The sequence below is a fragment of the Notolepis coatsorum genome, assembly GCF_963971535.1.
Source record: "Notolepis coatsorum genome assembly, chromosome: 16".
Classification (NCBI taxonomy): Eukaryota; Metazoa; Chordata; class Actinopteri; order Aulopiformes; family Paralepididae; genus Notolepis; species Notolepis coatsorum.
The window spans coordinates 18938549-18963721 of NC_140180.1; the positions used below are offsets into that span (position 1 = coordinate 18938549).

A 25173-nucleotide genomic window follows, 5' to 3' on the forward strand; every position below is an offset into this window, starting at 1 on the left:
TGCGTGTGTGCGCGCTGATCAGGAAATGAGATAATCGATTTTTCAGCCCGCTTCTTTAGCGTGCATAAGTACACATATATTATCGATAATCTAGCGTTTATTTGAAAACGATTCATAAATAGGCCGAAAAATTACAACGTTTTTTGTGTATTCCAGTAAAGGGCGATTCCTGCAGAATCTCTTTTTTTCCTGGAAATTTCCAAAAACAAGCGTTTTTCAAAATGGTATACAACTGAAATGTACAGATGAAAAAACAATCCGTTTCGACAATGTTGACTGCAAGCAAGTCATTGATACGCGACGGTGTTATGGTTTGTAACCGACCCCAATCGCACAACACAAGACAGGTATGAGAGTAAGCCAAGAACAGGGCATTTATTAAATACAAACAAAAAGCGGCACTGTCCCTTTAAGGGAGAACACAAAATTACTGGAAACAAGAAATAGGGAAAATTGGCACTGTGCCTTTAAGAGGCGAGCAGGCTAAGGGGCTAAGGCTAAAGGACAGGGCCAGGGCAAAGGACAGGGCAGGAACAGGGGCACTGGAGAGGGGAACAGGGACAGAGGCCCGGGGAGGCGGGCTGGAGACAGGGACAGAGAAAACGGGGTTAAGGCTTTGGACAGGGCGAGGGCCAGAGCTGCTTACAGGGATGGAGTAGGAGCGCGCAGGCTAGACGTCTGGAGTGGAGCGCGTCGGCTAGACGTCTGGAGAAGAGCGCGCCGGCTCGGAGAGACGCATCCTCCCGTAGAGTATTAGGAAGCGATGCGCGTCTGGAGTAGTAGCGCGCCGGCTAGAAGAGGGCGCAGGCTCGGGGGTCTGGAGTGGAGCGCGTCTGGGGTAGGAGCGCGTCTGGAGTAGTAGCGCGCCGGCTAGAAGAGCGCGCCGGCTCGGGGGTCTGGAGTGGAGCGCGCCGGAAGAAGTAGCGCGTCTGGAGTAGTAGCGCGCCGGCTAGAAGAGCGCGCCGGCTCGGGGGTCTGGAGTGGAGCGCGTCTGGGGTAGGAGCGCGTCTGGAGTAGTAGCGCGCCGGCTAGAAGAGCGCGCCGGCTCGGGGGTCTGGAGTGGAGCGCGTCTGGAGAAGAGCGCGCCGGCTCGGAGAGCGCGCCGGCTCGGAGAGACGCATCCTCCCGTAGAGGATTAGGAAGCGATGCGCGTCTGGAGTAGTAGCGCGCCAGCTAGACGTCTGGAGTGGGGCGCGTCGGCTTGAAGAGCGCGCATCCCCCCGTAGGATAGGGAGCGATGTGCGTCTGGAGTAGTAGCGCGCCAGCTAGACGTCTGGAGTGGGGCGCGTCGGCTTGAAGAGCGCGCATCCCCCCGTAGGATAGGGAGCGATGTGCGTCTGGAGTAGTAGCGCGCCAGCTAGACGTCTGGAGTGGGGCGCGTCGGCTTGAAGAGCGCACATCCCCCCGTAGGATAGGGAGCGATGTGCGTCTTGAGTAGTAGCATGCCAGCTAGACGTCTGGAGTGGGGCGCGTCGGCTTGAAGAGCGCGCATCCCCCCGTAGGATAGGGAGCGATGTGTGTCTGGAATAGTAGCGCGCCAGCTAGACGGCTAGAGTGGGGCGCGTCGGCTTGAAGAGCGCGCATCCCCCCGTAGGATAGGGAGCGATGTGCGTCTGGAGTAGTAGCGCGCCAGCTAGACGTCTGGAGTGGGGCGCGTCGGCTTGAAGAGCGCGCATCCCCCCGTAGGATAGGGAGCGATGTGCGTCTGGAGTAGTAGCGCGCCAGCTAGACGTCTGGAGTGGGACACTGGAAACCTCCCGTAGAGAATTAGAGAGCGCACCGGCTGTGTCCCACTCCAGGCAAACGGCGACAGGTGGCGATGGCTGGCACCTCGTCTCACGCCGGAGACAAACCAGCATACAGATACCGATAAGATACGGATACGGAGAGAGAATAAAGAACGACCCGACAAGGACTGGAGGGGAAATCCAGGTATTTAAAGCCCTCTGGGGCGCTAATTAGAACACACATCAGGTGCGTGATGGTAATTGATACTTGACTTAGAAGTGTGTGTTCGGCAAGGACCAATCAACACAGAATCCTCACAGTACCTTAAAGGAACGGAGCGAGGCAGGGAATGCAATAAATAAACAACGACAACGCGAGGGTGGGGGCTGGTGAGGTGAGGAGACAGGGAATTAAAGGTCCAGGGAACAGGAATTAAAGGTCCAGGGAAGAGGCGAACCTCACAGACGGGCGTATTAGACACATAGCCATAATTTAAGATATAGTTTAGGCGTTCGCAAATGTGCTCGCCCTCTCATTGAATAGAACGCTGGCACTCAAGCGCTAAATCGTGCGCCCCCTGCTGGCACTCAAAGTGTTAAGTGTCAAGAATAGATCATTATGTTTGGCACTGTGCTGTGTGTATGTGCATGTTATGTTGCATTTCCATGTGTATGTATTTTGCACTCTTTATGCTGTGTGTCCTGTGTATGTTGTCTGGCATTTTACGTGTATACATATTTTGAACTCTTGCACTGTTTGTATGTGTTTTGGATAGACTACAGATGGAAATTAGCTTCTGCTAAATCTGGTGCAAACATATTTTCATGTAACTGATTAATGTAAATGCACATTGTCTATAAATAAATAAATGAATAAATAAAAATAAAAAACATGCTGAACCCATCTCACCCCTCGCCACCGGACGCCAACACAGCCTCCATCCGGCAAGAAGACCAAGAAGGAGAAGAGGGAGAAGCACAGGGTGAAAGTGGCGGAGGCCAAGCTAGCCTCTCAAACGCCCAGCCATATGTCCCCTAGGGTGGACATGGCGGAGGCCAAGCTAGCCTCTCGACCGCCCAGCCAGATGTCCCAGATGTCCCAGGCAGGCGAGGGGGCTCCGCCGGAGATCATCCCTCAAATCATGCTACCTGTGACGGGGAGAGACCACCCCAGCGCCACACAGCTGCTGAACAGCAGCACCCTGCCTCCACTGGAGGAGGTACAACTAGCATCCATCTTACCTTTTCACATGTCAGGGTCTGAGTTTTAAAATGCTGCCCCCCAGGCCTGGAAATTGTATGGAAAGTTTTGGAGGTTTTGGAATTGTTATTTTGGATATTTTGTTCTGTTGTGGCAATTGAACTTGTCTTAAACCTGGTAGTGCAAAGGAAAGGAAGACGACTCTTAGGATACAGTGGTCTTCAGAGTCAAAGGTCTTTATTCTTATATTCTGCAGAATGGTAACAAGTCACAGACAGAGCACACAATATGCTTTGTCTAGAGTTGGACACTTGATAGACCTTTTCACCCAGCTTATATAGGGTGAAAAGGGGCAGAGATGACAGTGTGTTATCCAATCAGATTCATGACAGTGTGTTATCCAATCAGATTCATACACGCAAGGGATAGTGCCATCTTATTCAACATAAGAGTGGGGTGATGGTTACACAAAAGGTGGGGGTAGACAGAAGGGGGCTAGTTCGTTTTGGGGACAGAATGACATTTCAGAGAACACATGGGACTGTTTGTAGAGCGAACCTTTGTACCTGTCATGCTGTTTGAATTAACAGAGAGACAGAGAGGACACATTTAGTTCATATTGAAAGACAAAAGTTTAAAAGCATTATGAATACATTTGATATAGCAATGAAATACATAGATAGATCATTTTCTATCACAGTTCAGAATCTTGTTTTTCACCCAGTCAAGTGTGTAATGTCAAGCTTGGCAGCGGATAGATCTATTGACCTTTTTAAAGGAACGCTACAACACATACATATGTCAATTATTATTCAATACAATATTAAATATTGTAAACATTGTATTGTATTCAATATTGTATTGAACTAAAAAGCTATCCCTTTTCATTCATTCATATTCCTCCCCTCATCCCTCTCTCCCTGTTTCCCTCAGGTACTGGATGGTTTGGGGTTGGGTCCTAGTGGCCCCCCCATCCCTCCTCCCACCACCTTCTCTGTAGTTCCCTTCCCCAAGAGGAGGGAGCGTCCATCTAGCGGTCAGCTGACCTGCGACTGCTTCACCTTTCTGCTTCCCTCAGACTCTGACGAGCCCAGCGATAACGAAGAACAAGCATTTCCCAGAAAGGTATTAAATGTGCAAGATACACACACACACACACACACACACACACACACACACACACACACACACACACACACACACACACACACACATAACACAAATTACACACACTTCTTTTACAAAATCCACAAATACTGTATGCCATTGTGTGTCTGCGTGTGTGTTTGGGTGTACATGTGTGTTGTGTGTAAATGTGTTGTGTGTGTGTTGTGTGTTTGTGTGTGTGTACATGTGTGTGTGTGTGTGTATGTGTGTGGTCCGGAAGGAGTCGGAGGTGACCCCCTCTAAAGGTCGTGGTAAGAAAGCATTTCCAAGAAAGGAATTAAACGTTCAAGATACACACACACACACACATAACACAAATGACACACATATGACGCACACACGAAGAGACACACACCCATGCACGACACACACACACACACGAAGACACACACGAAGACACACACACACACACACACACACACACACACACACACACACACACACACACACACACACACACACACACACACACACACACACACACATCCACAAGTACTCTCATGTGTGTGTTGTGTGTATGTGTGTCTTTCTCACTGTCTGTCCATAACCGTGACACATTGTGTCTGTGTGTGTGTGTTGTGTGGTCCAGGAGGAGTCGGTGGTGACCCCCTCCAAGGGCAGAGAGAAGTACAAGAAGGGCAGAGAGAAGGACAAGAAGGGCAGAGAGGAGACGGACAAGAAGGACAGAGAGGAGAAGGACAAGAAGGGCAGAGAGGAGACGGACAAGAAGGACAGAGAGGAGAAGGACAAGAAGGGCAGAGAGAAGACGGACGAGAAGGGCAGAGAGGAGACGGACAAGAAGGACAGAGAGGAGAAGGACAAGAAGGGCAGAGAGGAGACGGACAAGAAGGACAGCGACAGATGTCCGTCACGGAAGAGAGGAAGCAAAAACACGTCCCGCAACTCCAACACCACTCCTCTTCAGAGGTAATTTTTTTTTAGTTTTGCCAATTTTAAAGTTTTTAAACAGGCCATTGTTATATACAAGACCCTACATGGTCTGTGCCCGCCCCCCTCTGAGGGAATTCATAGAAAGGAAGCCCGATAGAGGAGTCAGCACTAGACAGGGCTCTACAGTGCAACCATATTACTCGCATTTGCCCCTAGAAATATGTGTGTGCGAACCAGAAAAATCAATTACTCGCACAGTGTGCGAGTGAAGATTACAACCTCAGTCGTGTGCTTTTTTCTCTCCGCTGCTAATCGTTCAAAAACTACAAGTCCCACATTGCACTCAAGCCAACGGTCCAATCACAGTAGAGTGACGTGACTGGTTTCAAGGGAAATAAAGGAAATGACCAATCGGAAGCTTTCATTTGCTTTTTTACTTCCGGAAAGTCCGCCATTGCGGTATGCGAGACTTTCCAGAGACACAAGTAACATTAAGTTAATGTAACTTATTCTAGTCTTACCAATAGCAATAGATTTTAGAACACCTAGATTTATCGATAGCAATAGTAATATAACGTTAATGCAACAAAATGAATGCCTTGCTTTGTTAACACTTTCAGTGCCCAGCAGGGGGCGCACATTTAGTGCTTGAATGCCCACCATCCACTTCAATGTTAACGTTAATATCGCCTAATCTACGTTTTAAATTATGGCTATGTGTCTAATCTGCCCGTCGCTTATCAATGACTCATTTCCAGTCAACATTGTCGAAGCGGATTGTTTTTTTATCGGTTCATTTCCGTTTTATAGCATTTTGAAAAGCCCTCGTTTTCAAGGGGGAAAAAAAGAATCCCTGATAAACGCCATGTACTGTAATATTCTAGAACGTTGTCATTTTCCGGCCTATTTATGAATAGTTTTCAAATGAACGCTAGATTATCGGTAGTATATGTGTACGTATGCACGCAAGCTGTAAATCGATTCTCTTAGTTCCTGATCACTCGCACAGTCAAAACAGCCATATCACATATAGGGGAAAAGCTTATATCTCCGTGAAAACGGGTCTGATTATCCTAAGACTGGTAAAATAGATTCCTTACCTGAGATCAGATGGTATCCAAATAAATTATTCCAATTCCTGATCGCCATTCCAAAAATCGATCGCGTTTATTGATCCAACGCTGGGTGCTCGAAACACATATTCCACGCTGTTCTGAGGGACCACAAAGACGGCTCGGATTACATGCCTGACAAGTAAAATGTGGATTCCGGATTTTCCAAAAATCGATCCTTTTATTGATCCAACGCGTATACTGTAAAACACATATTACACGCTGTGCTGAGGGTCCAGAATGAATCTGATCGGCTCTGGTTACATGCGTGAGAAGTAAAATGTGGATTCCGGATTTTTTTTTTCTCATCCATTTTCATTGAGTCCAATCCAAAAGGGTGCATTACCATCTGGGAGACGATAGGGGGTGCTTTTTTCACATCTGAGCACCTGCCTGTTTAGTTTTTATGCTTTGTGTGGGGACTGCGGATGAAAATTAGCATCCTTGCTAAAGCCGGTGTATTTACACTGCATTTTTTTTCTTTTATCTACTTTTCCCCCCCTCCTTTTTCTGTGATTTTTTTTTCTCCCCATCCCAATTTACCTCTCGTGCCAATTCTCCCTCCCCTGTCCTGATTGTTGCTCGCATATGCCCCCCACTGGCCGGTTGTAGAGAGGATAGAAGCCTTGCATCACATGTCCCCTCCGATACATGTGGAGGCAGCCTGTCACATCTTTTCACCTGCCAGCGCGGACTCTCATTTGGCGAGGAGTAACGTGTGGGAGGCTCACACTGCCCCAGCCATTTTCTTGACTTTGCTGTGCAGGCGCCCCAACCGACCTGTAGGAGTCGCTGTTCACAACGACCAGACTACCACCCTTCGACTTGCCACCCGCTAACTCTGCCAATTGAGTTAGTATGACGGCCGGCCCAACCCGGAGGCAACGCCGACAGCCGGATTCGAACCCTGTGTCTCTTGCGTGAATGACGAGCGCGATGTCCGCTGCGCCACCCAGCCGCCCTACACTGCATTTATTTGTAGTGTCCCGTAATATGCTCTGTCCCGTCTAAATAAATAAATAAATAAAAACACCCCTCCTCCTGACACCACTGGAGAACCACAGAGCAGACATGACCAGAGGCAAGAGAAGACACACACATGACACACTGACACAGTGTGTTGTGTTGCTAGGGAGCAGCTTTGGTCCAAGTTTGCTGCAAGAGGAAATAACCTTGGGCCCATCTGGAATGTCTATGTTTGAAGTTTGAAACGGTCTATTTAATATTGTCATGCTTTATTTCCCAACACTGGTTAAAACAGTGTTTTAGAAGGACCTTAACGATTAGTGACCTTAAAGATGAGTCTAAAATAATACACTCGACTTTGGTCTCGTCCTAAATTGACATCTCATATTATTGGATGTAAAATCCATCATATTGGTATGACGTATGATAATGTGAAAGTATGATATGTCCTACTGTGCAGACCGAGGACGTCTCGCTGGGTGGTGCCTGCGAACGGCCAGGTCAGCCTGAGGATATGGTTCCATTCCAACTCCCTGGGGGAGTTTGTCCAGGCGCTGAACTTTGAGGTGCTGGGCAGCAGGAGAGCCTACCAGCTGCTCTGCAGTGGGGTCTGCACCTACCCATCCATCAGCAGAGACTACAGGTCAGTCAGCATTCTAGTAACAGGCTTTCGGGTATGATGGGTCAGGAGCCAAAATGGTGACTTGTGGGATCCACACCTTAGTAAAAAATATATCCATAGTATATAGTACAATAGCACCGCACAAGACCGTAGCAGACTACAGAGAGTGGCCCGTTCAGCCGAACGCACAATTGGAGGGGGGCTTCCCACTCTCCAGAACATTTACAACAAGCGGTGCAGGGGGAAGGCTAAGAGAATTATCAAAGACTCAAGGCACCCAAACAACTGCCTCTTTGAACTGCTGCGGTCAGGCAAGCGATACCGGAGTCAGGCAAGCACAGAAAGACTCAGAAGAAGCTTCTATAATAATAATAATAATAGTAATAATAATAATAACTTTATTTGTATAGCACTTTTCATACAGAGGTTGCAGTTCAAAGTGCAGTAAAAAATACAGGCATAACATTTTTTAATTTAAATACAAAGAGATAGAGAGGTAGCAAGGTTAGGCAAATCACAGTTCTTCAGCAATACAAATAATAAAATCGAATAGATTAGATAGAGTAAAAAAGTGCGGTTTGATTCAGTTTAAAATAGGCTAAAAATAATAAGATATAACAGACAGTAAAAAATCCCCAGGCCATCAGGATGCTCAACGAACAATAACACTATGTAACAACCATCAAATGCACTCACAGCACACACATCCACACGCACACACTCACTTTAAACAAACAACTCACTGCAGCACCCACTTTACACACTTTAGAACACCTAAACACACTTTATATTTATCGGTAAAGAATTTGCACTACAACCCATACCTTACTGTAAATTTTACCTAAATTGTACCTCATCCCATTTCTCCTTTGCACTATATAGTATATTGTATATGTATATTGTATAGTATATTGTATGGTAACTCAGTTACTTCTACTCTGCATTGAACATTGTACATATGTACATACTGAACACTTGTGTCTACGTACGTGACTTCGATTTTATACTTGCTATACTTATTTTATTTTATACTTATCTATTTTTGTCTAGCACAGTCTCTGGAGCGTAACAGAAAGAGGCATTTTGTATAAAAGTATTCTGTACTTCTGTATGACAACTAATAAAGAAACTACATACTATTCTCTCAGTCCAGACTTTAATCAGAGTGAGTATATATAGTACATACTATTCTCTCAGACTTTAATCAGAGTGAGTATATAGTACATACTATTCTCTCAGACTTTAATCAGAGTGAGTATATAGTACATATTATTCTCTCAGTCCAGACTTTAATCGGAGTGAGTATATAGTACATACTATTCTCTCAGACTTTAATCAGAGTTGAGTATATAGTACATACTATTCTCTCAGTCCAGACTTTAATCAGAGTGAGTATATAGTACATACTATTCTCTCAGACTTTAATCAGAGTTGAGTATATAGTACATACTATTCTCTCAGTCCAGACTTTAATCAGAGTGAGTATATAGTACATACTATTCTCTCAGACTTTAATCAGAGTGAGTATATATAGTACATACTATTCTCTCAGACTTTAATCAGAGTGAGTATATAGTACATACTATTCTCTCAGACTTTAATCAGAGTGAGTATATAGTACATACTATTCTCTCAGACTTTAATCAGAGTGAGTATATATAGTACATACTATTCTGTCAGACTTTAATCGGAGTGAGTATATAGTACATACTATTCTCTCAGACTTTAATCAGAGTGAGTATATATAGTACATACTATTCTCTCAGACTTTAATCAGAGTGAGTATATAGTGCATACTATTCTCTCAGTCCAGACTTTAATCAGAGTGAGTATATATAGTACATACTATTCTCTCAGACTTTAATCAGAGTGAGTATATAGTACATACTATTCTCTCAGACTTTAATCAGAGTGAGTATATAGTACATACTATTCTCTCAGTCCAGACTTTAATCAGAGTGAGTATATATAGTACATACTATTCTCTCAGACTTTAATCAGAGTGAGTATATAGTACATACTATTCTCTCAGACTTTAATCAGAGTGAGTATATAGTACATACTATTCTGTCAGACTTTAATCAGAGTGATTATCTCAGACTTTAATCAGAGTTGAGTATATAGTACATACTATTCTCTCAGTCCAGACTTTAATCAGAGTGAGTATATAGTACATACTATTCTCTCAGACTTTAATCAGAGTTGAGTATATAGTACATACTATTCTCTCAGTCCAGACTTTAATCAGAGTGAGTATATAGTACATACTATTCTCTCAGACTTTAATCAGAGTGAGTATATATAGTACATACTATTCTCTCAGACTTTAATCAGAGTGAGTATATAGTACATACTATTCTCTCAGACTTTAATCAGAGTGAGTATATAGTACATACTATTCTCTCAGACTTTAATCAGAGTGAGTATATATAGTACATACTATTCTGTCAGACTTTAATCGGAGTGAGTATATAGTACATACTATTCTCTCAGACTTTAATCAGAGTGAGTATATATAGTACATACTATTCTCTCAGACTTTAATCAGAGTGAGTATATAGTGCATACTATTCTCTCAGTCCAGACTTTAATCAGAGTGAGTATATATAGTACATACTATTCTCTCAGACTTTAATCAGAGTGAGTATATAGTACATACTATTCTCTCAGACTTTAATCAGAGTGAGTATATAGTACATACTATTCTCTCAGTCCAGACTTTAATCAGAGTGAGTATATATAGTACATACTATTCTCTCAGACTTTAATCAGAGTGAGTATATAGTACATACTATTCTCTCAGACTTTAATCAGAGTGAGTATATAGTACATACTATTCTGTCAGACTTTAATCAGAGTGAGTATATAGTACATACTATTCTGTCAGACTTTAATCAGAGTGAGTATATAGTACATACTATTCTCTCAGACTTTAATCAGAGTGAGTATATAGTACATACTATTCTCTCAGTCCAGACTTTAATCAGAGTGAGTATATAGTACATACTATTCTCTCAGACTTTAATCAGAGTGAGTATATAGTACATACTATTCTGTCAGACTTTAATCAGAGTGAGTATATAGTACATACTATTCTGTCAGACTTTAATCAGAGTGAGTATATAGTACATACTATTCTCTCAGACTTTAATCAGAGTGAGTATATATTACATACTATTCTGTCAGACTTGAATCAGAGTGAGTATATAGTACATACTATTCTGTCAGACTTTAATCAGAGTGAGTATATAGTACATACTATTCTCTCAGACTTTAATCAGAGTGAGTATATAGTACATACTATTCTCTCAGTCCAGACTTTAATCAGAGTGAGTATATAGTACATACTATTCTCTCAGACTTTAATCAGAGTGAGTATATATAGTACATACTATTCTGTCAGACTTTAATCAGAGTGAGTATATAGTACATACTATTCTCTCAGACTTTAATCAGAGTGAGTATATAGTACATACTATTCTCTCAGATTTTAATCAGAGTGAGTATATATAGTACATACTATTCTCTCAGACTTTAATCAGAGTGAGTATATAGTACATACTATTCTCTCAGTCCAGACTTTAATCAGAGTGAGTATATATAGTACATACTATTCTCTCAGACTTTAATCAGAGTGAGTATATAGTACATACTATTCTCTCAGTCCAGACTTTAATCAGAGTGAGTATATATAGTACATACTATTCTGTCAGACTTTAATCAGAGTGAGTATATAGTACATACTATTCTCTCAGACTTTAATCAGAGTGAGTATATAGTACATACTATTCTCTCAGACTTTAATCAGAGTGAGTATATAGTACATACTATTCTCTCAGACTTTAATCAGAGTGAGTATATAGTACATACTATTCTCTCAGACTTTAATCAGAGTGAGTATATAGTACATACTATTCTCTCAGACTTTAATCAGAGTGAGTATATAGTACATACCATTCTCTCAGACTTTAATCAGAGGGAGTATATAGTACATACTATTCTCTCAGACTTTAATCAGAGTGAGTATATAGTACATACTATTCTCTCAGACTTTAATCAGAGTTGAGTATATAGTACATACTATTCTCTCAGACTTTAATCAGAGGGAGTATATATAGTACATACTATTCTGTCAGACTTTAATCAGAGTGAGTATATAGTACATACTATTCTCTCAGACTTTAATCAGAGTGAGTATATAGTACATACTATTCTCTCAGACTTCAATCAGAGTGAGTATATAGTACATACTATTCTCTCAGTCCAGACTTTAATCAGAGAGAGTATATATATAGTACATACTATTCTCTCAGACTTTAATCAGAGTGAGTTTATATAGTACATACTATTCTCTCAGACTTTAATCAGAGGGAGTATATATAGTACATACTATTCTGTCAGACTTTAATCAGAGTGAGTATATAGTACATACTATTCTCTCAGACTTTAATCAGAGGGAGTATATATAGTACATACTATTCTCTCAGACTTTAATCAGAGTGAGTATATAGTACATACTATTCTCTCAGACTTTAATCAGAGTGAGTATATAGTACATACTATTCTCTCAGACTTTAATCAGAGGGAGTATATATAGTACATACTATTCTCTCAGACTTTAATCAGAGTGAGTATATAGTACATACTATTCTCTCAGACTTTAATCAGAGTGAGTATATAGTACATACTATTCTCTCAGTCCAGACTTTAATCAGAGTGAGTATATATAGTACTTACTATTCTCTCAGACTTTAATCAGAGTGAGTATATAGTACATACTATTCTCTCAGACTTTAATCAGTGTAACTGAGGGGTACAATTCCCTGACTGTATCACTAGATATGATACTTACTACCACTACCTTTGTACTTAATATTCGGCCACCCAGTACACGGCATAAATATATTATCATGAACACTCTCACGTAGATGAAACGGATCCAACACAAATGTACGAATTAGAAACAGGTCTTTATTTCCTACACAGCGATGGTGTGTAGAATAAGCACTTAATCACTTAATTACATTTATGAATTGAAATAGTATGCACTTTTATGGCAAGGAGTATTCGTTGGTATATCAATAGATAATGTCCAATCTCTGAAGGCGCAGGTGGTAAATATACGACCTGGAATAGTTAAGGAATAACAGCAATGATACTTTAATGATTATAGGCTGGATACACTAGAGGGGGTTAATCCGGTCGCTTGTAAGCCGACAGGAGTAGGAGGGGGGGGGGGGGGTAGAATCCAGCTGCCTCGTCCGGCCAAGGGTATCCCAGGAGAACCCACTGTAGTGCCGTTCAATGCGCCGGCGATCCTTGGACCACAGATGAAAGCAGGTGGACTCTTTGTGGGCCGGCTCTCTCCGGTCCACGGGGGAGAGATGTGGATAGACCTCGTCTTGCAGAGCGTCTCCTCACCTTGCGTCCTCTCCAGGGGGGGGGGGTTCCAACACACGGTAGTGTCGGGGGTCTTTATCCATAGAATAATCAAAGTATCCAAAGCATAATCCGTGCCTGGGAAGGCGGGCTATCGTCGGTAGAATAATCCGGTATACAGGTCCACTCGCTCGTCGGCTCTGGGGCTCCTCGGGTGCAGCTTCACATAGGGTCAACCACCCTGGGTAAGCAGCCAGTTCTCTGCCCGAAACGATGGGGTACTGACTACGGTAGTATTCTCACCGCACGAAGCACTATATATTAACAGACTATTATTAGCTTAATAGACTACGTCCAACTCGACGATATAGTGCCAAATATGACTATTCAAATATTAATATACACGATGTCTCAATACCGATGGTAGGCCGAACTTGGCCTTACTCCCACACGTGGCATCGCGGGGAGGCTTTACGTCTGTGACTCTATTGGAGGGTAAGAAACTGGACTGAAAAGAAAGTCCTACTTTAGTAGCGCAGTATATATACGCACTATGAACAAATAGTCCCATTAGTGGTGCGGTAGCCAAATTCCTACGCGGAACTAGGACTTGTTCGTACATGTCGAGCGGTACGTTTGAACTGGGTCTGAGGGGTATGGCAGCCTGGCACCAAGGTCTCGACCAATAGTAGAATGGAGACTATTATGGGATGTTCAGTAGGCTAGAATGGATATTCAATGCATATTGTACAAGGAATATACAAGGGATATCAGGGAATATTAGAGAATATACAAATACAATTAAATATATATATATAAATAAATATATATATTCGGTTTAATCTGGCCCTTCACAACAGCCACCCCCTGAATAGGTCCCAGACCTAATCAGTTAAACGGAGACAGATTAATCGCGTTGTCTATTTACACATAAGGGTTTGCTGTAGGGGTCAGTCAACTTCACAAAGTCATAGGGTTGTAGGGTCATGGTCATCATCGATTGTGTCTGGGAGTCGAGGCAGTTCTATGAGCCTTGCCACGGGACGGGTGTAAGTGCGACCCTGGACGAGCACTTCAGCTGCTCGGACCTTGCCGTCGGCACCGGTGATCACTTTGCTTACGCGGCCGGCCGGCCACATAGCTCTGGGCAGTGATTGATCAATAATCATGACGACTGTTCCTTCTGTCAAATTGTCTCTCTCCTTTACCCACTTCTGGCGGGTCTGTAGAGACGGTAGGTAGTGTTTAATGTCATCCGGTAGATTGGGGGCTCTGCGTAGGCGACCACCCACTCTGATGAGGGTGTGAGCGTCGCTCTCGGGGGCCAGGTGAATTAATCTGCTGTCGGATGGGACGGGCTTTCCTCCCTGTAGACAGGCCAATTCATCGGGGAACGAGTCTCTCTGGGCTCGCTGCAGTAGAAGCAATTCTGCTTCCTCGTAGTTAGCCGCTGACATATCAGCGGGGGACTTGCACTCCGGGTGGTACCGCAGGAATGTTCTTTGTTGTGCACTCTCTATGGACGTGCAATCGTTTATGTTAGGGTCGGTGGAGGCTACGGTGCTCAATCCACAGAACACAGACTTCTTAATTTCCACCTCCTCTGGACTTGCTTCCCTCGGGATAGGCATGGGCCACTGTCCTTCCGGGAGTCTTAGGAATGCGGGGCCGTCACTGTAGACATTGCGACGGGTGAGGTCATCCAGGGGCATCCCCCGGGTGATGACGTCAGCTGGGTTCTGTTTTGTATCAACGTAGCGCCACTCTGTTTCTCCGGTTAACTCTTCGGTTAAGTCTTGAATCTCGGTGACTCTGACTCCCACGAAGACTTTGTACTTGCATGAGTCCGATTTTATCCAGGCGAGTACCGTCGTGGAATCTGACCACAGGATTGTTCTAGACACCGGTATGGTGAGCTCACGTTGGATGAGCGTGGCTAGGTGCGCTCCGGCTAGGGCTGCGCAGAGCTCTAGACGTGGGATAGATTGTTGCTTGCGTGGGGCTATTCTCGAGCGGGCGAGGACAAATGCTGTGTAGATCTCTCCCCCCTTCTCTTGGGCCCGCAAGTAGGCTACTGATCCGTATGCGACCTCTGAGGCGTCACTGAAGACGTGTAAGTCCATTTTACATGTCTCTGGCCTCACCGTGGGTGGGAAGTAGCTTCGGCGCATATTAACGCCTGGGAGTGAGTGGAGCTCCATCTCCCACTCTCTCCAGGTGGATGCAAGGTGTGCGGGAATGGGGTCGTCCCAGCCCTGGTCCTTGTCCCACAATGCTCGTACAATCATTTTTGCCCTGGTGGTGTACGGTAGAATACATCCTAGCGGGTCATATTGTCGGGCGAGTGTTGTGTACACACTCCGTCTGGTGGTCGGCGCCGCCGCCGGCCTTCCCTGCTCCGTAGTCCGGGGCTTGTGTCTGTAGTGAAGCGAATCTGTTTTGAATCGCCACACCAATCCCAGGGTCATCTCCTGGGCTTCTCCCGGGATTGTAGCCATCCAGGTCTCGCTGCTGGCTGCCTTGTCCTCGGAGGAGAGGCTGCGCAGTACTTGCGGATCGCTGCTGGCCCACTGCCTGAGATCAAAGCCGCCTTTGATCAATGAGGCGCGGAGTTTAATCAGGAGAGCCTCGGCTTCTTCCTGGGTTGAAAGGCTTTGTAGACAGTTGTCTACGTAGAAGCTGTTCTTTACGCTGTGTCGGACCTCTTCGTCCGCTGCTGGGTCCTCTGCTACATGTTTCTGTAGTGCAAATGTAGCACAGCAGGGGCTGCACGTCGTTCCGAAGGGGAGGACTTCCCATTGGTAGATGGCTGGGTGCTCATCTCCTGGCTTCTCTCTCCATAGGAACCGTAACAGGGGCTTGTCCGCCTCTACTAATCTCACCTGCAGGAACATTCTTTTAATGTCCCCGCTGATGGCCACCTTTTCCTGGCGGAAGCGGAGTAGAACGCCGAGTAGGGAGGGGCCGAGTGTGGGACCAGGCAGTAACTCTTTATTCAGATTTTGGGATCCGATCTGGTAGCTGCAGTTAAATACTATGCGGTCTTTACCGTTGTGATGGACCTTGTGGTGGGGCACGTACCACGATTCAGTGGTCTGGTCAGCCTCTTTAATGTCCATCTTTGTGACGTGTCCCGCTGTGATGAGCTTCTCAATCTCAGCGCGGTATACACTCTCTTGGGCGGGGTTCTTGGCTAAGCGCCGCTCCGTGTTCAGCAGGTACCGTTCTATAGCGTCTGTCTTGGCGTGGAAAGTAGGCATTCCTTCTCGCCGCAGGAGTGGCGTGGCGTATCTCAACACGCCGTTGACCGGGACTCTCTTGGTCCCTGTCTCGAGGAGGTGAATGGCGTAAATGTCATCTTTAGAGCGAATGTCTTTCTTTCCATTCTTAAAGGGCATTTGTTCCAAGCTCCATAGCCGCTCTACGTGTTGCAGGAGTGCGGTTTCTCCCTCTGTGACTCGGGAGTGGAGACATCTAGTGGCTGTACTTCGGTTGAGAGATTTGGCGAGCGGGCCTTGGAGAGTCCATCCCAAACGGGTCTCGACTGCTGCAGGACAGCCTCGGGGTCCGGTATGAACCCGGTCTATCGGGACAATGAGGTCTGCATGGTCGGAGCCTATCAACAGGGTCGGCATAGCATTGTCTATGAGCGGGATCGGTAAATTGCGCAGATGTGCATATTTCTCCATCAGCTTGGCGACGGGGTATGTGTACCGCGACAGTCCTATTTCTTGGCTGGTGAAAGCGTCTGCAATCTGGTACCGTCGCTCAGGCTGGCCGCTTGCTGCGATAGAGAATGAGACATTCTCGCCCTTTATCGTCTTCAAATCTCGTCTTATTGTCCGAATTGTCATTTGGGTTTCGCTTCCCCGCAGCCCTAGCTGGGCCGCAGCGGAGGCGAGCAGCAGGGTCTTCTCTGACCCGTCATCGAGGACGGCGTAAGTGTCCAGGACTTTATTCTGGTAGCTTAGTGTCACACGCACTACTTTTAGGAGTACTCGGGCTCCACTGCTGCTGGCGGGATCGATGTACATGACGCTCGCTTTGCGGCTGGATGGTGCAGGTGAAGGGCGCCGTCTGTTACTGTCGTGAAGTATGTCCAGATGGGCTCCATCGCACTTGGTGCACCTTTTCTTTAAGCGGCATTCGGCTGCCATGTGTGAGCGCGCACAGCGAAAACAGCGCTTGTTGGACTTTATCCATTGACCTGCTTCCTCCGCGTTCAGCTTGGGGAAGGAGTCACATTGCGCTAGCCAGTGTTCTTTCTCACAGTAGGGGCACACTATCTTCCACTTCTCCGTTCTGGAGGGGGTACTGTGGCTCCTGCTGCTCGGTACTGACTCCGATTGGTGCATCACAGTCACCGATCTTCTTCCATCATTTAGTCGTCTGGTTCCTTCTCTGGAGCCAGGGGTGCTCCGTCCGAATGTATCTAGCCGTAGGCTGCTGACTTCTCTCGCCAGGAAGTCTGCTAGATCGAGGAGGTTCGGTTCGGGGCCATTCGGGTCTCTGTGGTCCCTCTGCCGCCTAAAGCGCTCCTGACGAGCGGGCGGCAGCTTCTCCAGGATCCTTTCCACATTTGAGTTGCCGTAAAGTTCATACTTCCCCTTCTCTCTTTGCGCTCCCAACATCCCTACCAGGGACTGCACTCTGATGGACAGGTCGTCCAGTGCTCGATTGTCTATTGCTGGGGGTAAGCGGTCGATGTGTCGGATCTCCTGGATCACGTAATCCCATATGCGCCCATACCTCTGGTCCAATGCTACCAGCGCTGCTGTGTATGGTGTGGTGGAAGTCGCGTAGGCGAGCGCTATATTATGTGCGCGGGGCACCTTTAAGTGCTGCAGTAGGATGGCGTATTTGTGGCGTTCATCCAATACATCCACCAACATGGTCTCCAGACACATGCGGAGTTCTGTATACTGGGCCCGGTTCTCTTGGGTGAAGTCGGGTACCATAGGCGTGCCAATGTATGACGCTGACTGTGGATACATCGGCGAGCGTTGGGGGAGAGGCCTCCTAGGCGAGTCTCCTCCCGCTCCTTGGTATGGGCTGGTACCGGCAGTGTACCATGGCCCGCTTGTCCAGGTGCTGTTCCTCGGTGCGGGTCGTGCGTCGTGCTCACCCGTGTATAGAGTCGGGGGTCTGTAGCGCAGCTCCGCGGGAGTATAGCCTGGGCTGTACCGGACCTCCTGGTCCGGTAGAGTACTGTGCTGTCTTCGGGCGCGGTTCTCCTCCTCTTCCTCTTCGTCTTCAGTTAGGTCATCCAGTGCTTGTAGTCTCTGGTTTAGCCTCTCCACAGGATATGCTGCTCCTTCCCGGTTGCTAGGTCTCGCTTGGACCGGTGGGGGGAGGTGGTCTGTGGGGGGTATAGACCTCGTCTGTTGGTCAAGTTCAGGGTTGTTTACTCGGCTAGGGGATGCCGCCCTGGAGGTGTGTCTAGACGAGTTCCTGGAGCCTCTGGCGGAGGGAGAGGGTGTTGTCCGTCTGATCAGCTGTTCTATTAGTTGCGCTTGCTGTCTGTCGCGCTCTGCGTCCCGTAGAGCACCAGCAGCTGCTCGCTGGCTGTCTGCTCGGTCTCGGGCCACATTCTCTTCCATCTGAATGCGTCTTATTTCTAGACGTATATGCTCTTCTTCGCTCCGCTGCTGGATCTGCAGTCGGTCGCGTTCAGCAGCGGCGTTCAGGCTGATGAGGAAGGCCTGCTGTAGGGTCCTCTCTGCCTCGCTGGGAGAAGGCGGTTGTATAGGGGAGCCTTCCCTCGGGGTACTCCTTGCGGAGCCTTGGAGCTCTATCTCCACGGTGCTCTCCCCGTCTTCTTCCGTGCCGAGTTCTCTCTCGGTAGCGTTGTATTCCTCCCGGGACTCATCGGGGACTACTTCTTCAGTACTGGCGGGGTGTGAAGTCATGTCTGGTTCCCACTGGTCCCCACCGTGAACTTGGTCAGTTACATTAGAACCCGTAGGGGCCTCTATGGTCGGGGTAGTCTGGGCGTTGGGGTTAGACATACTTTTACTTTCTAGTTTTACCGCGTTTACTGTTAGTAGAAGACTAGGTTGTTGACTGACAGCGTAAGCCTCTAAGTACTGAGGGAGCCGTCGTTCGCGCTGCGGGCGTTGGTTAGGAGGATCGTTTCGTGGAGTGTTCATCATAGGCCATTTCAATATTAATAACACTATATTAATATTACACTGATTACCCTCCGGCTCGAAGGACCAATTGTAACTGAGGGGTACAATTCCCTGACTGTATTACTAGATATGATACTTACTACCACTACCTTTGTACTTAATATTCGGCCACCCAGTACACGGCATAAATATATTATCATGAACACTCTCACGTAGATGAAACGGATCCAACACAAATGTACGAATTAGAAACAGGTCTTTATTTCCTACACAGCGATGGTGTGTAGAATAAGCACTTAATCACTTAATTACATTTATGAATTGAAATAGTATGCACTTTTATGGCAAGGAGTATTCGTCGGTATATCAATAGATAATGTCCAATCTCTGAAGGCGCAGGTGGTAAATATACGACCTGGAATAGTTAAGGAATAACAACAATGATACTTTAATGATTATAGGCTGGATACACTAGAGGGGGTTAATCCGGTCGCTTGTAAGCCGACAGGAGTAGGAGGGGGGGGGGGTAGAATCCAGCTGCCTCGTCCGGCCAAGGGTATACCAGGAGAACCCACTGTAGTGCCGTTCAATGCGCCGGCGATCCTTGGACCACAGATGAAAGCAGGTGGACTCTTTGTGGGCCGGCTCTCTCCGGTCCACGGGGGAGAGATGTGGAGAGACCTCGTCTTGCAGAGCGTCTCCTCACCTTGCGTCCTCTCCAGGGGGGGGGGGTTCCAACACACGGTAGTGTCGGGGGTCTTTATCCATAGAATAATCAAAGTATCCAAAGCATAATCCGTGCCTGGGAAGGCGGGCTGTCGTCGGTAGAATAATCCGGTATACAGGTCCACTCGCTCGTCGGCTCTGGGGCTCCTCGGGTGCAGCTTCACATAGGGTCAACCACCCTGGGTAAGCAGCCAGTTCTCTGCCCGAAACGATGGGGTACTGACTACGGTAGTATTCTCACCGCACGAAGCACTATATATTAACAGACTATTATTAGCTTAATAGACTACGTCCAACTCGACGATATAGTGCCAAATATGACTATTCAAATATTAATATACACGATGTCTCAATACCGATGGTAGGCCGAACTTGGCCTTACTCCCACACGTGGCATCGCGGGGAGGCTTTACGTCTGTGACTCTATTGGAGGGTAAGAAACTGGACTGAAAAGAAAGTCCTACTTTAGTAGCGCAGTATATATACGCACTATGAACAAATAGTCCCATTAGTGGTGCGGTAGCCAAATTCCTACGCGGAACTAGGACTTGTTCGTACATGTCGAGCGGTACGTTTGAACTGGGTCTGAGGGGTATGGCAGCCTGGCACCAAGGTCTCGACCAATAGTAGAATGGAGACTATTATGGGATGTTCAGTAGGCTAGAATGGATATTCAATGCATATTGTACAAGGAATATACAAGGGATATCAGGGAATATTAGAGAATATACAAATACAATTAAATATATATATATAAATAAATATATATATTCGGTTTAATCTGGCCCTTCACAACAATCAGAGTGAGTATATAGTACATACTATTCTCTCAGACTTTAATCAGAGTGAGTATATATAGTACATACTATTCTCTCAGACTTTAATCAGAGTGAGTATATAGTACATACTATTCTCTCAGTCCAGACTTTAATCAGAGTGAGTATATAGTACATACTATTCTCTCAGTCCAGACTTTAATCAGAGTGAGTATATAGTACATACTATTCTCTCAGACTTTAATCAGAGTGAGTATATAGTACATACTATTCTCTCAGACTTTAATCAGAGTGAGTATATAGTACATACTATTCTCTCAGACTTTAATCAGAGTTGAGTATATAGTACATACTATTCTCTCAGACTTTAATCAGAGTGAGTATATAGTACATACTATTCTCTCAGACTTTAATCAGAGTGAGTATATAGTACATACTATTCTCTCAGACTTTAATCAGAGTGAGTATATAGTACATACTATTCTCTCAGTCCAGACTTTAATCAGAGTGAGTATATATATAGTACATACTATTCTCTCAGACTTTAATCAGAGTGAGTATATATAGTACATACTATTCTCTCAGACTTTAATCAGAGGGAGTATATATAGTACATACTATTCTGTCAGACTTTAATCAGAGTGAGTATATAGTACATACTATTCTCTCAGACTTTAATCAGAGGGAGTATATATAGTACATACTATTCTCTCAGACTTTAATCAGAGTGAGTATATAGTACATACTATTCTCTCAGACTTTAATCAGAGTTGAGTATATAGTACATACTATTCTCTCAGACTTTAATCAGAGGGAGTATATATAGTACATACTATTCTGTCAGACTTTAATCAGAGTGAGTATATAGTACATACTATTCTCTCAGACTTTAATCAGAGTGAGTATATAGTACATACTATTCTCTCAGACTTTAATCAGAGTGAGTATATAGTACATACTATTCTCTCAGTCCAGACTTTAATCAGAGTGAGTATATATATAGTACATACTATTCTCTCAGACTTTAATCAGAGTGAGTATATATAGTACATACTATTCTCTCAGACTTTAATCAGAGGGAGTATATAGTACATACTATTCTCTCAGACTTTAATCAGAGTGAGTATATAGTACATACTATTCTCTCAGACTTTAATCAGAGGGAGTATATATAGTACATACTATTCTCTCAGACTTTAATCAGAGTGAGTATATAGTACATACTATTCTCTCAGACTTTAATCAGAGTGAGTATATAGTACTTACTATTCTCTCAGACTTTAATCAGAGTGAGTATATAGTACATACTATTCTCTCAGACTTTAATCAGAGTGAGTATATAGTACATACTATTCTCTCAGACTTTAATCAGAGTGAGTATATAGTACTTACTATTCTCTCAGACTTTAATCAGAGTGAGTATATAGTACATACTATTCTCTCAGACTTTAATCAGAGTGAGTATATAGTACATACTATTCTCTCAGACTTTAATCAGAGTGAGTGTTGTGCTTCAGAACGGTGTTCTCCCTGACGGAGCAGGTGCCTCATCAAGAACCAGGCCTCCAGAAGAGTTACGTTATTGATGCTGGCTTCTATGACTTTGGACCACTGCTCTGTGGCAAGACTAGAAACAGGTGAGAGAGATGGATGGGTATGTCCCTATGGTGTGTGTGTGTGTCCCTGTGGTGTGTGTGGGTGTGTGTGTGTGTGTGTGTATGTCCCTGTGGTGTGTGTGTGTGTGTATGTCCCTGTGGTGTGTGTGTGTGTGTGTATGTCGCTGTGGTGTGTGTGTGTGTATGTCCCTGTGGACATATGTCCCGGAGTGATGACCCATGAGTGTTGGACGTCCCATGATGAAAACCGGGAGGATGCGACCCTCTTTGCGCCGCCCCTTTGCCTCAAATAGATCCGCTATCAGCTCTATCTTTAATCTTTCAAAATGTTCAGTTGCTATCACTATCAGCTCTATCTTTAATCTTTCAAAATATTCAGTTGCTATCGCTATCAGCTCTATCTTTAATCTTTCAAAATGTTCAGTTGCTATCGCTATCAGCTCTATCTTTAATCTTTCAAAATTTTCAGTTGCTATCGCTATCAGCTCTATCTTTAATCTTTCAAAATGTTCAGTTGCTATCGCTATCAGCTCTATCTTTAATCTTTCAAAAATGTCAGTTGCTATCGCTATCAGCTCTATCTTTAATCTTTCAAAATGTTCAGTTGCTATCGCTATCAGCTCTATCTTTAATCTTTCAAAATTTTCAGTTGCTATCGCTATCAGCTCTATCTTTAATCTTTCAAAAATGTCAGTTGCTATCGCTATCAGCTCTATCTTTAATCTTTCAAAATGTTCAGTTGCTATCGCTATCAGCTCTATCTTTAATCTTTCAAAATGTTCAGTTGCTATCGCTATCAGCTCTATCTTTAATCTTTCAAAATGTTCAGGTACCTATCACATGCACTTATCTGTGTTTCACTACACACATGAGTGCATGCTTACCAACTGTTCGCCTGTTTTTACTGCAACACTACTATCACCGACATCTAAGAAGGGAGATCCCCCCTTGAATGGCCCTTCTAAGGTTTCTCTCCTCCACATTGCCAGTGGTGAATTTTTTCCTATTGCTAGGTTTTTGTGAGTTTTTCCTTACCTTCGCGTGGGGTATGTCTGGGAGTGTTGCATTTATTTTGCATTTATTTAAAAAAAAAATTACTTTATGGTGTTCTTGTTTTGTTTATTGTGATGTTTCTTCTTGACTTGTTTAAAGAAGATTTGATTTGTGGTGTGTGTGTATGTCCCTGTGGTGTGTGTGTGTGTGCACAGGGCCGTGCAGAGAACTTTAGAGGGGCAGGTGCTCACATTTAAAAAAGGGCACATGTATCAAAATGTTAGAACACCAACTACAGCGTAACGTAACCAGCCAAACTATAGCATTAGCAACCAATATTCAGACAATGTAACACGGAATCTGACAACAATTAACTGCATCATACTATATGATTATGCCTTATAATAGTTTGGGATGCATCAAAATTTATTATAATTATTATTATTTGAAGATTCCTCAATTGCAGACTACTACTCAGGCTGGACATAGTAATAAATGTTTATTTTTTTAAAGCAATGTTTTTTTTTGCAATGCAATATTGTGCTTTTGTTCTTGAATTGAATACCTTTGCAGTGTACATGTGTTAATTCTTACCTGTTGCACTGCTTTTCTTTATCCAGCTGGTCAGACCCCCTGCCCTTGGCTGTCTCACGCAGTTCCTTTAGTTTGGATTTTTGCCTTCTCTCCTTTCGATGCATCTTTGCACTGCGGCGCGGCTCATGCGCATGCGCGCGCTCGGCCAATCGGAGCGCAAAGCAGCAACGCGGAAACCGAACAGCGTTGTAGAAGGCATAGACGCATACTGGCCTTGCGTCTCGCTCTTAGCCATACCGAGATATGGGGCAGAGCAGACGCGTGGCCCGACAAATGTACCCCCTGAGGACCCGCAAGCCCCACCACCAGGGGGGAGGGGAGTCCCGTCCACCCGCCCTTCCTAGTGAAGAGGGTGCGGCAGTCAACTCCACCAAAGTGCGGAAAAAGAGGGAACTAGAGACCCCTAAAAACGCACAGCACAGGCGGGACCACGTGTGACACATCACCCCGTGGCACACACCCACACACCCCTGCTAACCCACCAAAGGGCGGGACGCAGGGGAGGTCCCAGACCTCAGAACCGCCTGGGAGACAGAACCCCCAGTCATGTCCATGAGGTAAAACCTAACGAAGGGACCCGGGGAGGACCAGGAGGCCGCAGCACAGTAGCAAAGGGCAATGCCCTCGCACAACCAATTTGACAGGCGCTGTTTGGACAGTGCCTTACCAGCGCGAGAGCCACCATAACAAACAAAGCTGATCGGTAGCCCTGAAGTCCTGAGTCCGACTGAGGTAAACCCCAAAGCCCGGACGGGACACGACAGGTGAAGGCTCGCCTCTAACTCACCAGCGCGAGGAGGCGGATGAAACGCCTGAACCACAATATCCCTGGAGCTAAAAGAGCTCTGGATATTTTTTGGCACGAAGACTGGATTAGGCCTCAGAGTCGCACCGCTATTGACACGAATAGACAAGCACTTAGGCTGCACCGAGAGAGCACACAGCTCACCCACGCGCTCAGCGGAGGTGATGGCTCAAGAGGCTCAAACGGGGCCTCAGACAACCGGCCGAGGACCAGTTGGAGGTCCCAACTCGGAGACAGAGAACGATCCACCGGCTTAAGACGGCGAGCGCCAAGCAGGAAACGCTTCACAGGAGGGTGGCTGAACAACGTAACGCCCTCAAACCCCACATGACGAGGATATAGCCGCCAGTCTACCCAAAATAGCCTGAAGGAAGGAAAGGACAGCGTCCAGGGGGCAGGACACCGGGTCCGAGCCCCCCACTCTACACCACTCTTGGAAATACGGCACCTACCCGCGTGAGCCGTGG

At 45.5% G+C, this 25173-nt stretch overlaps 1 protein-coding gene across 1 annotated transcript in view; it reads left to right on the plus strand.

The window, feature by feature from the left end:
- hydin (HYDIN axonemal central pair apparatus protein) overlaps positions 1–25173 on the plus strand; it is a gene marked incomplete at both ends in the record, with an annotated part of 297572 nt that overhangs the window by 155483 nt on the left and 116916 nt on the right. Inside the window, 5 exon segments of the mRNA XM_084331981.1 lie at positions 2663–2947; positions 3862–4053; positions 4685–5022; positions 7525–7707; positions 22216–22335. Of these exon segments, the coding sequence (XP_084188107.1) occupies positions 2663–2947; positions 3862–4053; positions 4685–5022; positions 7525–7707; positions 22216–22335 (1118 nt within the window).